A 19,245-nucleotide genomic window follows, 5' to 3' on the forward strand; every position below is an offset into this window, starting at 1 on the left:
CCTGATCCTAGGATTTTTATTTGCAACACAAAGTCAGTCATTCAACAAAAACTTATTGAGCATCTAATAATGGCCAGGTATACAAAGCAGATAATAGCTTCTTTGTGTCTCTAAATCATAATTATTCAATTGAATATTTGATACTCAGTATATAACGATATGTTATCTATTTGAGTGAGGCCTTCTGCTTCAACTCTCCACTGTACTCTCTGTTTTGAATACAACGGATAATGGTGAGAAAAGGGGCCACCCCCTTGCTAGTTCTGCTGTGCCCTGCCCTATATTTTGAGTCCGCAATGAAGCTCTCTCCATGCCCAAATCTGTACAAAGAATAGTTTCCAGAAGTGATTTAGATTCTTTCTCCAAACTATTTGTATCATTCTGGCCAGTCCATGTCCCTAGTGGATGAAGTCCAGTTGCAAGGAACAGACTTCTTGGATGACACCACCAGCTGCTTTACTGAGAATCCCCACCACAATTGTCTCCTCATATGACCTATTTGTACCACTATGTGTGGTGCCAGCAGAGTGTGAAGGAAGAAGTCAGGGAAGGTTTAAGGATAGGGAACCAAACAAAGTTTTGAAAGATGTGTCATGGGAGAAAGATAAGGGCACTCCTGAAAGGGGTATACACATTATACGTGAATAGGTGGGGAAAGCAGGGCAAAGATGGATTTGGCTAAACGTAGGGTGGCGAGGGTAGGAAATTTGTATGAGAAAAGACCACTCCTTAGAATATAGCTACAAGGCCCTGCCTTAGGAAAGCTCCAATTTATTTTCTTTGGTCTAGTGCATCCTCTTTTACATTTACCTTTGCAAGAACTTACCATGTCAGTGTCTGACACAGGGCCAAAACTGGTCACGTAGATGTCAGTCTTCACTTCAGTCACTGCATCTGTGTGAAAGAAAGTAGAAAAGCAGAATGTCAGGAAAGGCTTTTGTCTTAGCTCAGAGAGAGTCCAGTGCAGTACTCTGAATGACAGCCAACTTACTCTTCTGAGAAAGGAAAACCCCTCAAAAACTTCTCATCTGTGCTATCTCTTCACAGGGAACATGCTAGGTACAGACTCAAAGTCTATCCCTTTGGATATCATTGAAAATGACAGCATAATACCAAAACAACAAAGCTTAGATAGGGCCCTTAGAGATCCCTGACATTCACAAGAGCTGAGCTCTCACTGGGCTTACCCTTACCTGTAGTAGGTTACAAATGTTGCAATATCCAACACTCTTCCACTTCTAGGAACATAGGATGATTGTGCTTCCACTCCCCTGCCTTTTTAAAATAGAGAGGGGCAATAGGAATGGTTCTGGATGTGGGAGAAAGTAATATGTGTCTCTCATGGCTGGACCAATTAATGTCTAATGCAAGACCCTCCATGCCATGATGATCATAAAAACACACATTGATGTGGTGCTACAAAAAAATTGAAAAAGTCTGGAATGATGAGCTAATATATGGAGGACCACTGCCCTGGAGAGTTGCCTGGATCCACAATAGACTTTGCATGAATGAGAAATAATTTTTGGGGGGGTTAATTGTCCCATATTTGGAGATAACTGATATCATTTGATACACTCTTTGCATTTATTTTCCTTCATTGTAACCATTTGTTTTACTTGTCAATCTTCCCACCTAACCCAAGAGCTTCTGAAAGGTTTATTACTCAGATGGTGCTCACTAAATATCAAGTTTTGCATGAATGGATTAATCTCATCACACACCACATATTTGACAAATTGGAAATTAGTACTGTCTTAGTCCATTCAGGCTGTTACAACAAAATACCTTAGACTGGGTAATTTATAAAGAACATAAATTCATTGCTCACAGTTCTGGAGTCTGGGAAGTCTTAGATCAAGGCACCAGCAGGTTCAGTGTCTGGTGAGGGTCCACTCCTCATAGATGGTGCCTTCTATGTCCTCACATGATGGAAGGGGCTAGGGAGCTTGCTCAAGCTTCTTTTATAAGAGCACTAATCCCAATCATGAGGGTGGAGCCCTCCTGACCTAATCGCCTTCTAAAGGCCTCACCGCTTAGTACTATCACATAAATTTCAGCATACAGATTGTGGGGAGACAAAAACATCCAGAACAGCAGCTACCCAGAGCAAGTGAAGTTTTTCCACTACTGAGTTTTTCTTTTCCTGCTTCTGTCAGCCCTACTTACCCCCACTGCAGCCCAGTTAGCCTACCCATTTCAGCATACCTCAAATGGAGCATGAGCTAAGGCAGCCTATCCCAGCCTTGCAAAGCCCATTTCAGCCTACCAGACACCTCAAGATTACAGTAAACCAAACAAGTCTCACTCCAGCCCAGCATAGCTGACCTGAATTGAGCACACTAGTAACACAGCTAACAGGAGTAAAGCCTACACAAGACTTGATGTATGTCTATAATAGAGCTGGCTACTGCAGTTTATGGTGCTATTTCTTTTCTCTCACGGAAAGGTAGGGAACACATCCACTCCATCTGTACCATATTAGCTGTACTCATCCAGACCTGAGTTTTGGCTCAAATGTATTTTAGCTCTCGTTGATTTCTCACTTTCCAGAACCATTCCTTAGGCTTAATATATTGTGCCCCTACTCAGGCATTTATGTGTTCAATATACTCAAGGCCACTACACTCATCCATAAACATTCCCATTTTGAGAAGAGACTATGAGTATCATTTAATAATAATCAACTCTATAATCAGTTCACCAAAATACACAATTTACTCCCAAGCTTAATCAGCAAATAACATGTCTCTGAAACTAGAGCTGTGTTTTAAATAGCTGGGCTCTCATCTAGAGCAGAGGATTCTTTGGAGCTATTTCTGTACTTGAAGAAGAGACAAAACTTCAGAACCCAGAATATGCTCCCTTAAGGTTTCTCCCTTCAGACACATTGCCAGGCTCATTGGCTAAAGAAGCAAATGCCTATATACCTACTGTGTGACATAATGACCTCCAATTGTCCTATCCCCAAATACATAAAACAAAATAAATTCATTAATGGAAGAGACCACCATTATATTTGAATCCAATATTTTAGGCAAAAACATTGCAGATACAGAATAACTTTCTAAATCAATATGGTTGTAAAATTGTAAGATAGTCATGCAGACTTCCAACATCCTACAGATAAGAAGAGAGATAGTAGGGAAAGTCTATAAAATTTATAGGTAATACGGTTTGGCTCTGTGCCCCCATCCAAATCTCACCTTGAATTGTAATCCCCATAATTCCCACGTGTCAAGGCGGGACCAGGTGGTGGTAATTAAATCATGGGGGCGGTTTTCCCCATGCTGTTCTCATGATAATGAGTGAATTTCATGAGATTTGATGGTTTTATAAGTGTCTGGCATTTCCCCTGCTGGCACTCATTCTCTCTCCTGTTGCCCTGTGAAGAGGTGCTTTCCATCGTGATTGTAAGTTTCTTGAGGTCTCCCGAGCCATGCAAAACTGTGAGACAGTTAAACCTATTTTCTTTATAAATTACCCAGTCTCGGGTATTTCTTCATAGCAGCGTGAGAACGGATGAATACCATGGTTATGGTGGGACTCCAGAGTTAATGGACAGGATGGCTTGATGGCAATCCCAACTCTAAAATGACCAAGGAAGGTCTTCTATCTATATTGCCTCCTCCAATCCTCTTCTAAGTACCTTTCTTCTATTTTTTTTTTTCTTCCATCCTTCTTTCCTCTCCTCCTTCATTCAACACCACTTCCTCTATTCCAATTTTCTTACCTGCCAGACTCTTTCCAAATGGGATAGAAATGGAGGAAGAAGGGATTTGGTGTCCAGTGTACCAGATCAGCTAGCTACTAGATCAAACTTCTCAACATTATTTTCCTGCTGTTCCCCACACTGTTTCTTTCTAAACAATCAATGGTTGCATTTTCAATGAAAGTGAACAGGTTAGAAATAAGAATGGCACCAGATTTGCATCAACCAGAAATCCTTCATGCAGTCAGGTGTGGAAAAGGGATTGTTACTGCATCCTGGTATCATAAGTGAGAGGGGGCTCTGAATTTATGTTACCATCCACAGGCCTCTACTCCAAGCCCAGGCAAAAACAGGGATATTTGACATGACTCCAGTGTTCTACACGGGGACCACTATGCTTTGATGTCTAGCCCCATTCTCTGGCCAAGAAATCGAGCTGTCTTGAGGCAAGGCACCTGATAACACATGGAGAAGAACCCTGATGAATATGATACAGTAGTTAAAAGCATGACTAAGTTTGGATTTAGGCTCTGCCACTGCTCTTTTGTGTGCCTTTGTACCTGTTTCTTCTTCTGGAAAATTGAGATAATGATACTTCAGAATTGCTCTGACAATTTAAGGAGATAGTATTTAGACCAGTAGTCAGAACAGATTCAGTGTTTAGTACATGTTAGCTAATGCTGCTGCTTAATACTCTTTCTGAGACTAGATCACATGAGCCACCCATAAGGCCAAATGGGCAGAACTCACACAGATGTCTAAGGTCCTGGGTCCTAGACACTGAAGACAGTATCCACTCACCACTTCAGCTTCTCTATCTGAAGGAATGACTAGGAGTTTCCTGTTCCATTTAATTAAGTGCAAAGGCCAGTGAATTAAACTGAAACTCATGGGGGCCACAATATATAGCGTCTAGCCTCTGTTGACAGAATTCTTGATAGAGACAAATATGAAATATTAATTAATGGAAGATAAGAAGGGATTTTTCTTCTCTTTTTATATAATTGTTTATAGTTGCTGCTTGGTTCCTTCTTCATTTGCTTCAGGGATTTAATTTCCTTCCAATATTATCCTCTGAAACAAAAGGTGAATACAATTATTTTTTCCTTTTGCAAATTTACTGCAGTATTGGAAGCACTTGGATGATCCTCAAGTGGTCTGCACATATATACATAACATACACATATACATGATTACACACACCCTTAAACCTCAATAGGACTCCCATTGGTAGGGAACTCATTCGCCAGGCCCTACAGTACTTCTGCTTGCTGCTAATCTGAAAGAATAAAGATGAGTCGATCAACAAGTGATCACTGTATTTATGTTGAGTATATTGCTCATAATATACTGTATTTTCTGGTTTTACCTCAAATATATGTCCAATAATTCTTGAATTTTCTTGAAACCAGTCTCTATAAGTTTCCCATTTCTAGCTGCTCCACCCCAGCACAAACATGCACATTTATCTTAGTGCTACCCTTTGGATCCACACAACAAAGTCTGCTTTCTGTTCCCTTTAAGAAAAAAAAAATATTTAAGAGCTTCAGAGATTTAAAGAAAATGAACCTTGTACCCCTGTCTCCTCTTCTTGATTCTTTCCATACTAAATGCCCCAACTTATTCTGATTATGTCTCCCTTCTTTTTTTTTTTTTTTTTTTACCTTTGGCTCACCTTGTATTTTATCTTTCTTTCTTTCTTTTTTTTAACTATACTTTAAGTTCTAGGATACATGTTCACAACGTGCAGGTTTGTTACACAGGTATACATGTGCCATGTTGGTTTGCTGCACCCATTAATTCGTCATTTACATTAGGTATTTCTCCTAATGCTATCCCTCCCCCTGCCCCCCACCCCATGACAGACTCTGGGGTGTGATGTTCCCTGCCCTGTGTCCAAGTGTTCTCACTGTTCAATTACCACCTATGAGTGAGAACATGCGGTGTTTGGTTTTCTGTCCTTGCGATAATTTGCTCAGAATGATGGTTTCCAGCTGCATCCATGTCCCGGCAAAGGACATGAACTCATCCTTTCTTTATGGCTGCATAGTATTCCATGGTGTATATGTGCCATATTTTCTTAATCCAGTCTATCATTGGTGGACATTTGGGTTGGTTCCAAGTCTCTGCTATTGTGAATAGTGCCACATTAAACATATGTGTGCATGTTTCTTTATAGTAGCATGATTTATAATCCTATGGGTATATACCCAGTAATGGGATCGCTAGGTCAAACGGTATTTCCAGTTCAAGAACTTTGAGGAATCCCACACTGTCTTTCACAATGATTGAACTAGTTTACACTCCCACCAACAATGTAAAAGCGTTCCTATTTCTCCACAACCTCTCCAGTATCTTTTCTTTCCTTTTTAATGATCGATATTCTAACTGGTGTGTGATGGTATCTCATTGTGGTTTTGATTTGCATTTCTCTGATGACCAGTGATGATGAGCACTTTTTCATGTGTCTGTTGGCTGCATAAGTGTCTTCTTTTGAGAAGTGTATGTTCATATCCTTTGCCCACTTTTTGATGGGGTTGTTTGTTTTTTTCTTGTAAATTTGTTTAAGTTCCTTGTAGATTCTAGGTATCTGCCCTTTGTCTGATGGGTAGATTGCAAAAATTTTCTCCCATTCTGTAGGTTGCCTGTTCACCCTGATGATAGTTTCTTTTGCTGTGCAGAAGCTCTTTAGTTTAATTAGATCCCATTTTTATATTTTGGCTTTTGTTGCCATTGCTTTTGGTGTTTTAGTCATCAAGTCCTTGACCATGCCCATGTCCTGAATGGTATTGCCTAGGTTTTCTTCTAGGGCTTTTACGGTTTCAGGTCTAACATTTAATTCTTTATTCAATCTTGAATTAATTTTTGTATAAGGCTTAAAGAAGGGATCCAATTTCAACTTTCTACATATGGCTAGCCAGTTTTGCCAGCACCATTTATTAAATAGGGAATCCTTTACCCATTGCTTGTTTTTGTAAGGTTTGTCAAAGATCAGATAGTTGTAGATGTGTGGTGTTATTTCTAAGGCCTCTGTTCTGTTCCATTGGTCTATATCTCTGTTTTGGTACCAGTACCATGCTGTTTTGGTTACTGTAGCTTTGTAGTATAGTTTGAAGTCAGGTAGCGTGATGTCTCCAGCTTTGTTCTTTTGGCTTAGGATTGTCTTGGCAATGCAGGCTCTTTTTTGGTTCCATATGAACTTTAAAGTAGTTTTTCCAATTCTGTGAAGAAAGTCATTGGTAGCTTGATGGGGATGGCATTGAATCTAAAAATTAACATGGGCAGTATGGCCATTTTCACAATATTGATTCTTCCTATCCATGAGCATGGAATGTTCTTCCATTTGTTTGTATCCTCTTTTATTTCATTGAGTGATAGTTTGTAGTTCTCCTTGAAGAGGTCCTTCACATCCCTTGTAAGTTGGATTCCTAGGTATTTTATTCTCTTTGAAGCAATTGTGAATGGGAGTTCACTCATGATGTGGCTCTCTGTCTGTTATTGGTGTATAGGAATGCTTGTGATTTTTGCACATTGATTTTGTATCCTCAGACTTTGCTGAAGTTGCTTATCAGCTTAAAGAGATTTTCGGCTGAGATGATGGGGTTTTCTAAATATACAATCATGTCATCTGCAAACAGGGACAATTTGACTTCCTCTTTTCCTAATTGAATACCCTTTATTTATTTCTCTTGCCTGACTGCCCTGGCCAGAACTTTAAACACTATGTTGAATAGGAGTGGTGAGAGAGGGCATCCCTGCCTGTCTTGTGCCAGTTTTCAAAGGGAATGCTTCCAGTTTGTGCCCATTCAGTATGATATTGGCTGTGGGTTTGTCATAAATAGCTCTTATTATTTTGAGATACGTTCCATCAATACCTAGTGTATTGAGAGTTTTTAGCATGAAGGGTTGTTGAATTTTTTCGAAGGCCTTTTCTGCAGCTATTGAGATAATCATGTGGTTTTTGTCTTTGGTTCTGTTTATGTGATGGATTATGTTTATTGATTTGTGTATGTTGAACCAGCCTTGCATCCCAGGGATGAAGCCAACTTCATCGTGGTGGATAAGCTTTTTGATGTACTGCTGGATTCGGTTTGCCAGTATTTTATCGAGGATTTTTGCATCAATGTTCATCAGGGATATTGGTCTAAAATTCTCTTTTTTTGTTATGTCTCTGCCAGGCTTTGATATCAGGATAATGCTGCCCTCATAAAATGAGTTAGGGAGGATTCCTTCTTTTTCTGTTGATTGGAATAGTTTCAAAAGGATGGTACCAGCTCCTCTTTGTACCTCTGGTGAATTTGGCTGTGAATCTGTCTGGTCCTGGACTTTTTTTTTAGTTGGTAGGCTATTAATTATTGCCTCAATTTCAGAGCCTGTTATTGGTCTATTCAGAGATTCAACTTCTTCCTGGTTTAGTCTTGGGAGGGTGTATGTGTCAAGGAATTTATCCATTTCTTTTAGATTTTCTAGTTTATTTGCATAGAGGTGTTTATCATATTCTCTGGTGGTAGTTTGTATTTCTGTGGGATCGGTGGTGATATCCCCTTTATCATTTTTTATTGCGTCTATTTGATTCTTCTTTCTTTTCTTCTTTATTAGTCTTGCTAGCGGTCTATCAATTTTGTTGATCTTTTCAGAAAACCAGCTCCTGGATTCACTGATTTTTTAAAAGCTTTTTTTGTGTCTCTAGCTCCTTCAGTTCTGCTCTGATCTTAGTTATTTCTTACCTTCTGCTAGCTTTTGAATTTGTTTGTTCTTGCTTCTCTAGTTCTTTTAATTATGATGTTAGGGTTTTGATTTTAGATCTTTCCTGCTTTCTCTTGAGGGCATTTAGTGCTATAAATTTCCCTCTACACACTGCTTTAAATGTGTCCCAGAGATTCTGGTATGTTGTGTCTTTGTTCTCGTTGGTTTCAAAGAACATATTTATTTCTGCCATCATTTTGTCATTTACCCAGTAGTCATTCAGGAGCAGGTTGTTCAGTTTCCATGTAGCTGTGCGGTTTTGAGTGAGTTTCTTAATCCTGAGTTCTAACTTGATTGCACTGTGGTCTGAGAGACAGTTTGTTGTGATTTCTGTTCTTTTCCATGTGCTGAGGAGTGCTTTACTTCCAACTATGTAGTTGATTTTGGAATAAGTGCGATGTGGTGCTGAGAAGAATGTATATTCTCTTGATTTTGGGTGGAGAGTTCTGTAGATGTCATTAGATCTGCTTGGTGCAGAGCTGAGTTCAAGTCCTGGGTATCCTTCTTAACCTTCTGTCTCGTTGATCTGTCTAATATTGACAGTGGGGGTTAAAGTCTCCCACTATTAATGTGTGAGAATCTAAGTCTCTTTGTACGTCTCTAAGGACTTCCTTTATGAATCTGGGTGCTCCTGTATTGGGTGCATATATATTTAGGATAGTTAGCTCTTCTTGTTGAATTGATCCCTTTACCATTATGTAATGGCCTTCTTTGTCTCTTTTGATCGTTGTTGGTTTAAAGTCTGTTTTATCAGAGACTAGGATTGCAAACCCCTGCTTTTTTTTGTTTTGTTTTCCACTTGCTTGGTAGATCTTTCTTCATCCCTTTATTTTGAGCCTATGTGTGTCTCTGCACGTGAGATGGGTCTCCTGAATACAGCACACTGATGGGTCTTGACTCTTTATCCAATTTGCCAGTCTGTGTCTTTTAATTGGGGTGTTTCACCCATTTACAGTTAAGGTTAACAACTGTTAACATTACAATAACAACAATAATAACAATAATAGCAATAACAACTGTTATTGTTAACAAACAATAGTTTGTGTGAATTTGATCCTGTCATTATGATGTTAGCTGGTTATATTGCCCATTAGTTGATGCAATTTCTTCCTAGCATCAATTGTCTTTACAATTTGTCATGTTTTTGCAGTGGCTGGTACCAGTTGTTCCTTTCCATGTCTAGTGCTTCCTTCAGGAGCTTTTGTAAGGCAGGCCTGGTGGTGAAAAAATCTCTCAGCATTTGCCTCTCTATAAAGGATTTTATTTCTCCTTCAGTTATGAAGCTTAGTTTGGCTGGATATGAAATTCTGGGTTGAAAATTCTTTTCTTTAAGAATGTTGAATATTGGCCCCTTCTCTCTTCTGGCCTGTAGAGTTTCTGCCAAGAGATCTGCTGTTAGTCTGATGGGCTTCCCTTTGTGGGTAACCCGACCTTTCTCTCTGGCTGCCCTTAACATTTTTTCCTTCATTTCAACCTTGGTGAATCTGACCATTATGTGTCTTGGGGTTGCTGTTCTTGAAGACTATCTTTGTGGTCTTCTCTGTATTTCCTGAATTTGAATGTTGGCCTACCTTGCTAGGTTGGGGAAGTTCTCCTGGATAATATCCTGAAGAGTGTTTTCCAACTTGGTTCCAATCTCCCCATCACTTTAAGGTACACCAATCAGACGTAGATTTGGTCTTTTCACATAGTCCCATATTTCTTGGAGGCTTCATTCATTTCTTTGCACTCTTTTTTCTCTAAACTTCTCTTCTCACTTGATTTCATTCATTTGATCTTCAATCACTGATACCCTTTCTTCCACTTGATCGAATTGGCTACTGCAGCTTGTGCCTGTGTCACATAGTTCTTGTGCCATGGTTTTCAGCTCCATCAGGTCATTGAAGGTCTTCTCTACACTATTTATTCTAGTTAGCCATTCATCTAATCTTTTTTCAAGATTTTTGTCTTCCTTGCGATGGGTTCAAACATCCTCCTTTAGCTCAGAGAAGTTTGTTATTACCGACCTTCTGAAGCCTACTTCTGTCAACTCGTCAAAGTCATTCTCCATCCAGCTTTGTTCCATTGCTGATGAGGAGCTGCGATCCTTTGGAGGAGAAGAGGCACTCTGGTTTTTAGAATTTTCAGCTTTTCTGCACTGGTTTCTCCCCATCTTTGTGGTTTTATCTACCTTTGGTCTTTGATGATGGTGACATACAGATGGGGTTTTGGTGTGGATGTTCTTTTTGTTGATGTTGATGCTATTCCTTTCTCTTTGTTAGTTTTCCTTCTCACAGTCAGGTCTCTCAGCTGCAGGTCTGTTGGAGTTTGCTGGAGGTCCACTCCAGACCCTATTTGCCTGGGTATCACCAGTGGAGGCTGCAGAACAGCAAATATTGCAGAACAGCAAATATTGCTGCCTGATTCTTCCTCTGGAAGCTTCATCCCACAGGGGCACCCACCTGTATGAGGTGTCAGTTTTCCCCTATTGGGAGTTGTCTCCCTGTTAGGCTACACGGGGGTCTGGGACCCACTTGAGGAGGCAGTCTGTCTGTTCTCCAAGCTCAAACACTGTGCTGGGAGAACCACTGCTCTCTTCAGAGCTGTCAGACAGGGACGTTTAAGTCTGCAGAAGTTTCTGCTGCCTTTTGTTCAGCTATGCCCTGCCCCTAGAGGTGGAGACTACAGAGGCAGCTGGCCTTGCTGAGCTGTGGTGGGCTCCATCCAGTTTAAGCTTCCCAGCTGCTTTGTTTACCTACTCAAGCTTCACCAATGGCAGATGCCCCTCCCCCTGCCAGGCTGCTGCCTCACAGGTCAATCTCAGACTGCTGTGCTAGCAGTGAGCAAGGCTCCGTGGGCATGGGATCTGCTGAGCCAGGCATGGGATATAATCTCCTGCTGTGTCATTTGCTAAGACCGTTGGAAAAGTGCAGTATTTGGGCGGGAGTGTCCCGTTTTTCCAGGTACTGTCTGCCACAGCTTCCCTTGGCTAGGAAGGGGAAATCCCCTGACCCCTTGCACTTCCTCAGTGAGGCAATGCCCCACCCTGCTTCGGGTTGCCCTCCATCGGCTGCACTCACTATCCAACCAGTCCCAATGAGATGAAACAGTTACCTCAGTTTGAAATGCGGAAATCACCCATCTTCTGAGTCAATCACGCTGGGAGCTGCAGACTGGAGCTGTTCCTATTCGGCCACCTTGGAATGGAAAAATGTCTCCCTTCTTTTGACATGGCTTTGAGCACCCTCACTGTACCCTATTAATTTTTTTGCTCTGGCTCAGGTCAGATTTGTTAACTGTCCCTCTGAAATACATTTTGTGGTGAGAGTTTGTCACAATTCTATTAGACATATGAGATAAATGATATGAACAAAACTCAACTACACCTTTACATCTTACTATGGGTCATAATAGACTCTTTAGTTCCTCACAATGCCATTCTTAGGATAGTGAGGTTTTGAGGATTTGGGCTTTGGCCAAGAGAACAAAGTCATGAGTTTCCTGTTTTCTCACCTCCAGATCACTGGGAATTTTGGTGAATAAGTGCTCATTATTGCATACACTTTTCATCTTGAAGAGGGACTGGGCGCCTGTAAATGAGCTCCCATGTGACTAGCTATCTGAGTTGGCTAGCTTCATAGATTTAAGGAGTGGACAACAGTGACTTATGTACAAGCTCTTGCACATCTAAGATCTAGAGTGCTTTGTTCTCATGTTAATGACCTTTCCATTTGTCATTGGCAATATTTGGGGACTAAGATACTATAAGTACTCATTAATTTCCCCTTCCCCTTGCAGTAGCATTAATCACAGATAAACACTCTGGAAGAATCATAAACAGGTTGCTTACGGAAGCAGAAATTACAAAAGATTGTATCAGAAGTCCTGAGCTCCAATCTAGGCTCTGCAATTGACTCATGCCCACTTTTGCAGGCTGTTTGGGCAAACCTGACAACTTTTGACATTTGGTAGGCTTGGGCTCTAGCATTTTGCTTGCATATGCTATTCCCTCTAGTGTCTAGTACCTGGAATGTGCAGCAAAACTTCGATAATCAGCTGCTTTTCCTTTTCTTTCTCTCTCTTTTGAGACAGAGTCTCACACAGTTGCCCAGGCTGGAATGCAGTGGCATGATCTTGGCTCACTGCAACCTCCATCTCCTGGGCTCAAGCCATTCTCCTTCCTCAGCCTCCCAAGTAGCTGGGATTACAGGCACCCACCACCACACCCGGCTATTTTTGTATTTTTAGTAGATAAGGGATTTCACCATGTTGGCCAGGCTGGTATTGAACTCCTGACCTCAAGTGATCCACCCGCTTTGGCCTCCCAAAGTGCTGAGATTACAGGCGTGAGCCACCATGCCTGGCCAGCCAGCTGCTTTTCTGTTGAGGACTTTGGTGGAGGAGTGTACACAACATATGCTGATAAAATAACACCAGAAGGAACTACCAAAACATTTAAGAGATCACAATCACCACCCTAACCACTGTGGGTTCCTGTTAACTCCACTATTGTTTTACTAGAATCTAGACTCTGACAAAGGTAGGATTGGACAAAGTTCACTGCCTGTTTCCCATAATTCTCAGATGTTTCATTCTTAATGAAGTCTCAAAATTAATGTTCCAGTCCCAGGCCACATATAGTTGTTGGACAGTGGACATCATTCAGAGGATTCTACTCCATTCACTGGCCCTACAAAAGCACTGATTCTTGTGCCATCACTCTCAGCATTCCACTTTCTTCATCTTTATCTCATTCCTCAATTTGACATTCAATACTGAAATTGTAAAGTACCAAAACATATTTCAATTGTCAATTCAAATGATTTCATTTGCCTTTCACTTGTTCTAGATTTTCCCTTCCTCCAAACTCTCCTTTTGCTTTTTCCCTACACTTATTATTGGTTACTTATACTGATACTTACCCAGAATGTAATGGGAAAAGCACTGCATCTGATTTTAAAACATCTCAGTATAAGCTCTAGCAGTGCCAATGACAAGCTTTATGACTTTGAATAAGACTTTTAACTCTCTGAGCTTCAGTTTCTTTATGTAGAACATGAAGAGTTTCAGCACAGAGATATTTAAGGTCCATTTCAAAAAATATCCTATAATAGGAGGAAAAGGGTAGATATAGCCTACCTCATAGAAAGAAATGTCAGTAACAAGTGTGGAAGAAATAAAACATTCGAGGGCAGACTCTTCACCAGTTCATTGCCCCTCGCTACAAATAGAGTTCACTCCCAAGAGCTAGTACGATTTCCTTGGAGCACCATTATAACAAAATTAGAAAGAGAAGTTGATGCAGTGCCCAAATGATGACCAAAACATAACTTGGAGGTTCACTGCACAATATTCTTTCCACTGTAGAGGAATGTCCTTCAACTGGAACAAGCTGAGTGCCAGGGGAGAATAACAAAATCTTCAAAACAGCTGAAATATTCCTAAATATTACAGGGATGTGCTGGTATCTTTCCAGGGCCTACAGATTCTTAGCCTAAACATAAAAGTAATTGGTAGAAAAACCACTAATATAGGATGTGGAGGTTGGGTTAGTCCTGGCTCTACTTCAAGTTAACTATGCCTCAGTTTCCTTATCCGTTTTTTTTTTATTATTGTACTTCAAGTTTTAGGGTACATGTGCACAATGTGCAGGTTAGTTACATATGTATACATGTGCCATGTTGGTGTGCTGCGCCTGTTAACTCGTCATTTACATTAGGTATATCTCCTAATGCAATCTCTCCCCCCTTCCCCCACCCCACAACAGGCCCCAGTGTGTGATGTTCCCCTTCCTGTGTCCAAGTGTTCTCATTGTTCGATTCCCACCTATGAGTGAGAACATGCGGAGTTTGGTTTTTTGTCCTTGTGATAGTTTGCTGAGAATGATGGTTTCCAGCTTCATCCATGTCCCTACAAAGGACATGAACTCATCACTTTTTATGGCTGTATAGTATTCCATGCTGTATATAGGCCACATTTTCTTAATCCAGTCTATCATTGACGGACATTTGGGTTGGTTCCAAGTCTTTGCTATTGTGAATAGTGCCGCAATAAACATACGTGTGCATGTGTCTTTATAGCAGCATGATTTATAATCCTTTGGGTATATACCCAGTAATGGGATGGCTGGATCAAATGGTATTTCTAGTTCTAGATCACTGAGGAATCACCACGCTGACTTCCACAATGGTTGAACTAGTTTACAGTCCACCAACAGTGTAAAAGTGTTCCTATTTCTCCACATCCTCTCCAGTACCTGTTGTTTCCTGACTTTTTAATGATTGCCATTCTAACTGGTGTAAAAAAGGGAGTTGATTTTGTTATTATTTCAATATTTAAAATATTACAGTTTCCAAGGACATAATAGATTAAAAGAGACTACCAGAGGTAGCTACACTGTCATTCCTAAGAAGTGTTTGGAACATCCAGATAAGATGGAACAGGCAACTTTACATTTCAGTATAACCCCTCTGTTCCAAACATAAAATAATGGTAGGTAAAATATAAAAGATATAGTTGTTTTAAATAAAAGATCAAAGTATCATGAAAAAGAAACAAAAAAAAGGAGTAAGTAATGTTGAAGCCAGAATTCTGAGTCTGAAAATAAAGAGTAAAGTAAAAAAGACTAAAATTGCTCTGTATGAAAGAGAAGACTGGAAGCAGGGTGAGTGCTTGTGGCTCAGACCTGGGGATCTCCTTGAAAACAGGTTAGAAAAAGTGAAGCTGAACTGATGCCTGGGGTATGGCTCTGTTTGAGGCTGTGGGGTATGGTTGTGTTTGGGGCTGCAGCGCTGGGTTGGGATAAGGGGGGAAGCAGGGGGAAGGTACAATGGCATACAAAGACATTGTCCTGGAAATCAGAACTGAGCCAAGTGGTTTGTTGTACCGAGAATGTATCAGCAATGTGATAATGGAGAATAAACTGCAAAATACTATTAATTTGGAGTGAGGGTCAGTGTGGAAGCAACCACAAAACCACTTGATAGTAAGAAAAAGAGGGTAAAAACTGAAATTAAAACAAAACCGAACTGGTTTCTGGCATGATGGATTAAGTGCACTATAGTCTTTCTCTCCTACTTGTTATAAATAAATTTCTGAAAAAATATAAAAGGTAATTACCAAAGACTCTGAAAAGTAAACATGATCAGGTGAATTTTTGAAGAGAGTTAAAACATGGAGAAGCAACTCACAGAGAAATAAATTTCCTGTATGTTGTTGTTTTTTCTTATTTTCTCTTACAGGTTTGCTCCAAAGGCAAAGACACAAAGTGGGACTGTGACACAGGTGGCTAAAACTCTGAGAGAAACCTCATTGGTCTTACCACAAAGAGAGGGAAAAGGGTTTCTGCAGGTCAGAGAGTGTGGGGGAATACCAGAGTGGAGATGGTTAAAGAAGATGTTCTACTAATTCTGTGTTTGAGGCCCCACAAATAATAGGTTCACTCTTGAGCTGCACATGCAGAGGCCAAACCCAAGGTAGCATACAAAAAGCTTTGAGAACTACACTATATTTAAACCACTATGTAAATTTCAGAAAAATCCCTGAGTAGTACAAGTATGGTACAGATACAAGGCTGCATAGCACAGACTTTGATAATTGAACTATGAACTTAGATTAAAACTATAGTCTTGGAATATCTCCTAAGTGGTACATGTGTGAAAGAAACCAAACGTAGTCTAGTAAAGTCTTTGAAAACTGAACGAGATGTAGACTGTCACCCACAGAACGCAAGGCAGAATTTACAAACTAAATTTAACTAAGTTGATTACCTGATAAAACAAATGAAAAAAAAATCAACATTCTCCAGAGCCCAGAATCTACATAGCAAAATATTCAAAATGCCCTAGATAAAATCCAGCATTAGTACTTAGAAAGAACAAGGAAAATGTCACCAATTCTCAAGCGAAATGACAATCAACAAATGTCAACTGTGAAAGCCCAGATGTTTGAAGTGTCAGCCAAAGAGTTTAAATCAACTATTATAACTCTGTTTCATGAGGTAAAGGAAAACACATTCGAAATGAATGGAAAGATAGATGTTCTCAGCAGAGAAATTAGAAAATATTAAAATAACCTATTTGAAATTTTAGAAATAGAAAATGCAATTACCAAAATAAAAAATTATCTGGATGATCTCAATAGCAGAATAGAGATGACAAAGGAGACAGTGAACTTGAAGGGAGGCTAATAGAAATCATCCAATATGAAAAACAGTAAGAAAAATGGCTGGAACAAATAGCCTTATTGGATAATAGGATAAGGTTTCACATACAGAGCATTGTAGTTCCAAAAGGAGAAGAGAAAGAGATTCGTGCAGAAAAATTTTTTTTGAAGAAATAGCGCTCAGAAACTTCCAAAATCTGTTAGACTACATCAATGTACAGAATCAATATGCTCAGAAAACATAAAACAGAAAGATTAAAGAGAATCATGCCTAGACATATCATAATCAAACTGCTAAATACCAAAGTAAAGAAAGATCTTGAAAGAAGATGTTGGGAAATAGCACATTCTATATAGGGGAGCAATGATTGGAGACTGAAGATAAATCACGGAGGACATATGATGGTGAAAAAGCATCTTCAACAAGTTTAAAGAAAACAACCATCAATACCAGAATCCTATATCCAGCAAAACTATGTTTTAGGAAACAAGTAAAAATAAAGACATTCTCAAATTTTCAAAGGACTAAGAGAATTTGTCTCCAGCAAAGTCATTTTATAAGAAATTCCAAAGAAGTTTCTTTGGGCTCAAGAGAAATAATGTCATGGGGAAATTAGATCATCAGGAATTAAGGAAATACAACAGAAATGGAAATTCTGGGTAAATATTTTTTCCCTTTTTAAATTCTTTAAAATAGTTATGACTTGAAATAAAATATTACAACATTGTCCTATTTTTTTTTTCTTTTTTCTTCTTGAGACAGAGTCTCGCTCTTGTTGCCCAGGCTAGAGTTTAATGGTGCGATCTCGGCTCACTGCAACCACCTCCCGGGTTCAAGTGATTCGCCTGCCTCAGCCTCCTGAGTAGCTGGGATTACAGGCACCTGCCACCATGCCTGGCTAATTTTTTGCATTTTAGTAGAGACAGGGTTTCACTATGTTGGCCAGGCTGGTCTCGAACTCCTGACCTCATGATCTGCCCGCCTCAGCCTCCCAAAGTGCTGGGATTACAAGTATGAGCCACCGTGCCCAGCCATCTTGTGTGGTTTTTAATGAATATTGATATAATTGATAACTGCAACATAAAGGTCATTTGAGTGGTAAACTGACCTATTTGGTTGCCAGGCTACTACAATTTACTGGAAGTGGAATGATGTAAACTTTAGGACTGTCAAAAGCTAACTTTTGAAGTTAATCTTGTGAAGATTGTAAGCCCTGTAGCAACCAATGAATCTCATATTATAAAGAAATATTTCTAAAAAGGCAATATATGAATTAGAATAAAATAATTCAAATATTCAAATATTCCAAAAGAAGGCAGAAAGGGGGAAGAGATAAATATAAGGATGTGGGACAAATAGAAAACAAATAATAAGATGATGAATCTAAGCACAAACATGTAAATAAATATATTAAATGTAGGTGATCTAAACATGCCAATTAAAGTAGAGATTGCCAGATGGAAAAAAAAAATAGCCAACCATATTGTGTGTACAAAAAGCATACTTTAAATATAAGGGTATAAATATGATAAAAGTAAGTGAATAAAAAATGTATGCAACGCAAATACTAACTCAAAAGATAGATGTGGTGGCCATTCAGGTTAACTTTCCCTTATCTGAAATGCTTGGGGTCAGAAGTGTTTTGCACTTCAAATTTTCGGATTTTTGAAAAATTTGCACATATATAATGAGATATTTTGGGGATGGGACTCAAATCTAAACACAAAATTCAGTTATGTTTTATATAGAGCTTATAAACATAGCCTGAAGGTAATTTTATGAATAATTTCAATAATTTAGATTCAGGGGTTACATGTTCAGGTTTGTCACCAAGGTGTATGGTGACGCTGAGGCTTCGGGTACTATTGATCTCATCACCCAGGTAGTGAGAACAGTCCATAATAGGTAGTTTCTCAATCCTTTCCCCACTTCCTCCCCCCATTCTCTTGTAGTCCCCAGGGTCTATTGTTTTCATCTTTATGTCTGTGTATGCCTTATGTTTAGCTCCCACTTGTAAGTGAGAACTTACAGTATTTGCTTTTCTGTTTCTCAGTTAGTTCACTTAGGACAATGGCCTCCATTTGCATCCATGTTGCTGCAAAGGACATGATTTTATTCTTATATGACTGCGTAGGATTCCATGGTGTATATGTACCACATTTTCTTTATCCAGTCCACCATTGATGGGGACCTAGGTTGACTCCATGTCTTTTCTATTGTGAATAGTGCTGCACTGAACATACCGGTGCATGTGTCTTTTTGGTAGAATTATTTATTTTCCTTTGCGTATATACCAGTAATGGGATTGCTGGATCCAATGGTACTTCTCTTTTTAGTTATTTCAGGAATTTCCAGACATCTTTCCACAGAGGCTGAATTAATTTGCATTCCCACCAACAGTGTATAAGTGTTGCCTTTTCTATACAACATTGGCAACATCTTTTTGACTTTTAAACCACAATGAAATACCATCTCGTGCCATCTCATGCCAGTTAGAATGGCGATCATTAAAAAGTCAGGAAACAACAGATGCCGGCCAGGATGTGGAGAAATAGGAACGCTTTTACACTGTTGTTGGGAGTGTAAATTAGTTCAACCATTGTGGAAGACAGTGTGGCGATTCCTCAAGGATCTAGAACCAGAA

General features: G+C 39.6%; 1 protein-coding gene across 3 annotated transcripts in view; it reads right to left on the minus strand.

The window, feature by feature from the left end:
- GABRA3 (gamma-aminobutyric acid type A receptor subunit alpha3) overlaps positions 1-19,245 on the minus strand; it is a 288,046-nt gene that overhangs the window by 109,650 nt on the left and 159,151 nt on the right. For all 3 annotated transcript variants that reach the window (XM_054472831.2, XM_054472832.1, XM_054472830.2), the window contains exon 4: positions 827-894. In XM_054472831.2, coding sequence (XP_054328806.1) covers positions 827-894 — 68 coding nt within the window. The remainder of the gene's footprint in view (positions 1-826; positions 895-19,245) is intronic.

This window comes from Pongo pygmaeus, chromosome X (assembly GCF_028885625.2).
Source record: "Pongo pygmaeus isolate AG05252 chromosome X, NHGRI_mPonPyg2-v2.0_pri, whole genome shotgun sequence".
NCBI lineage: Eukaryota > Metazoa > Chordata > Mammalia > Primates > Hominidae > Pongo > Pongo pygmaeus.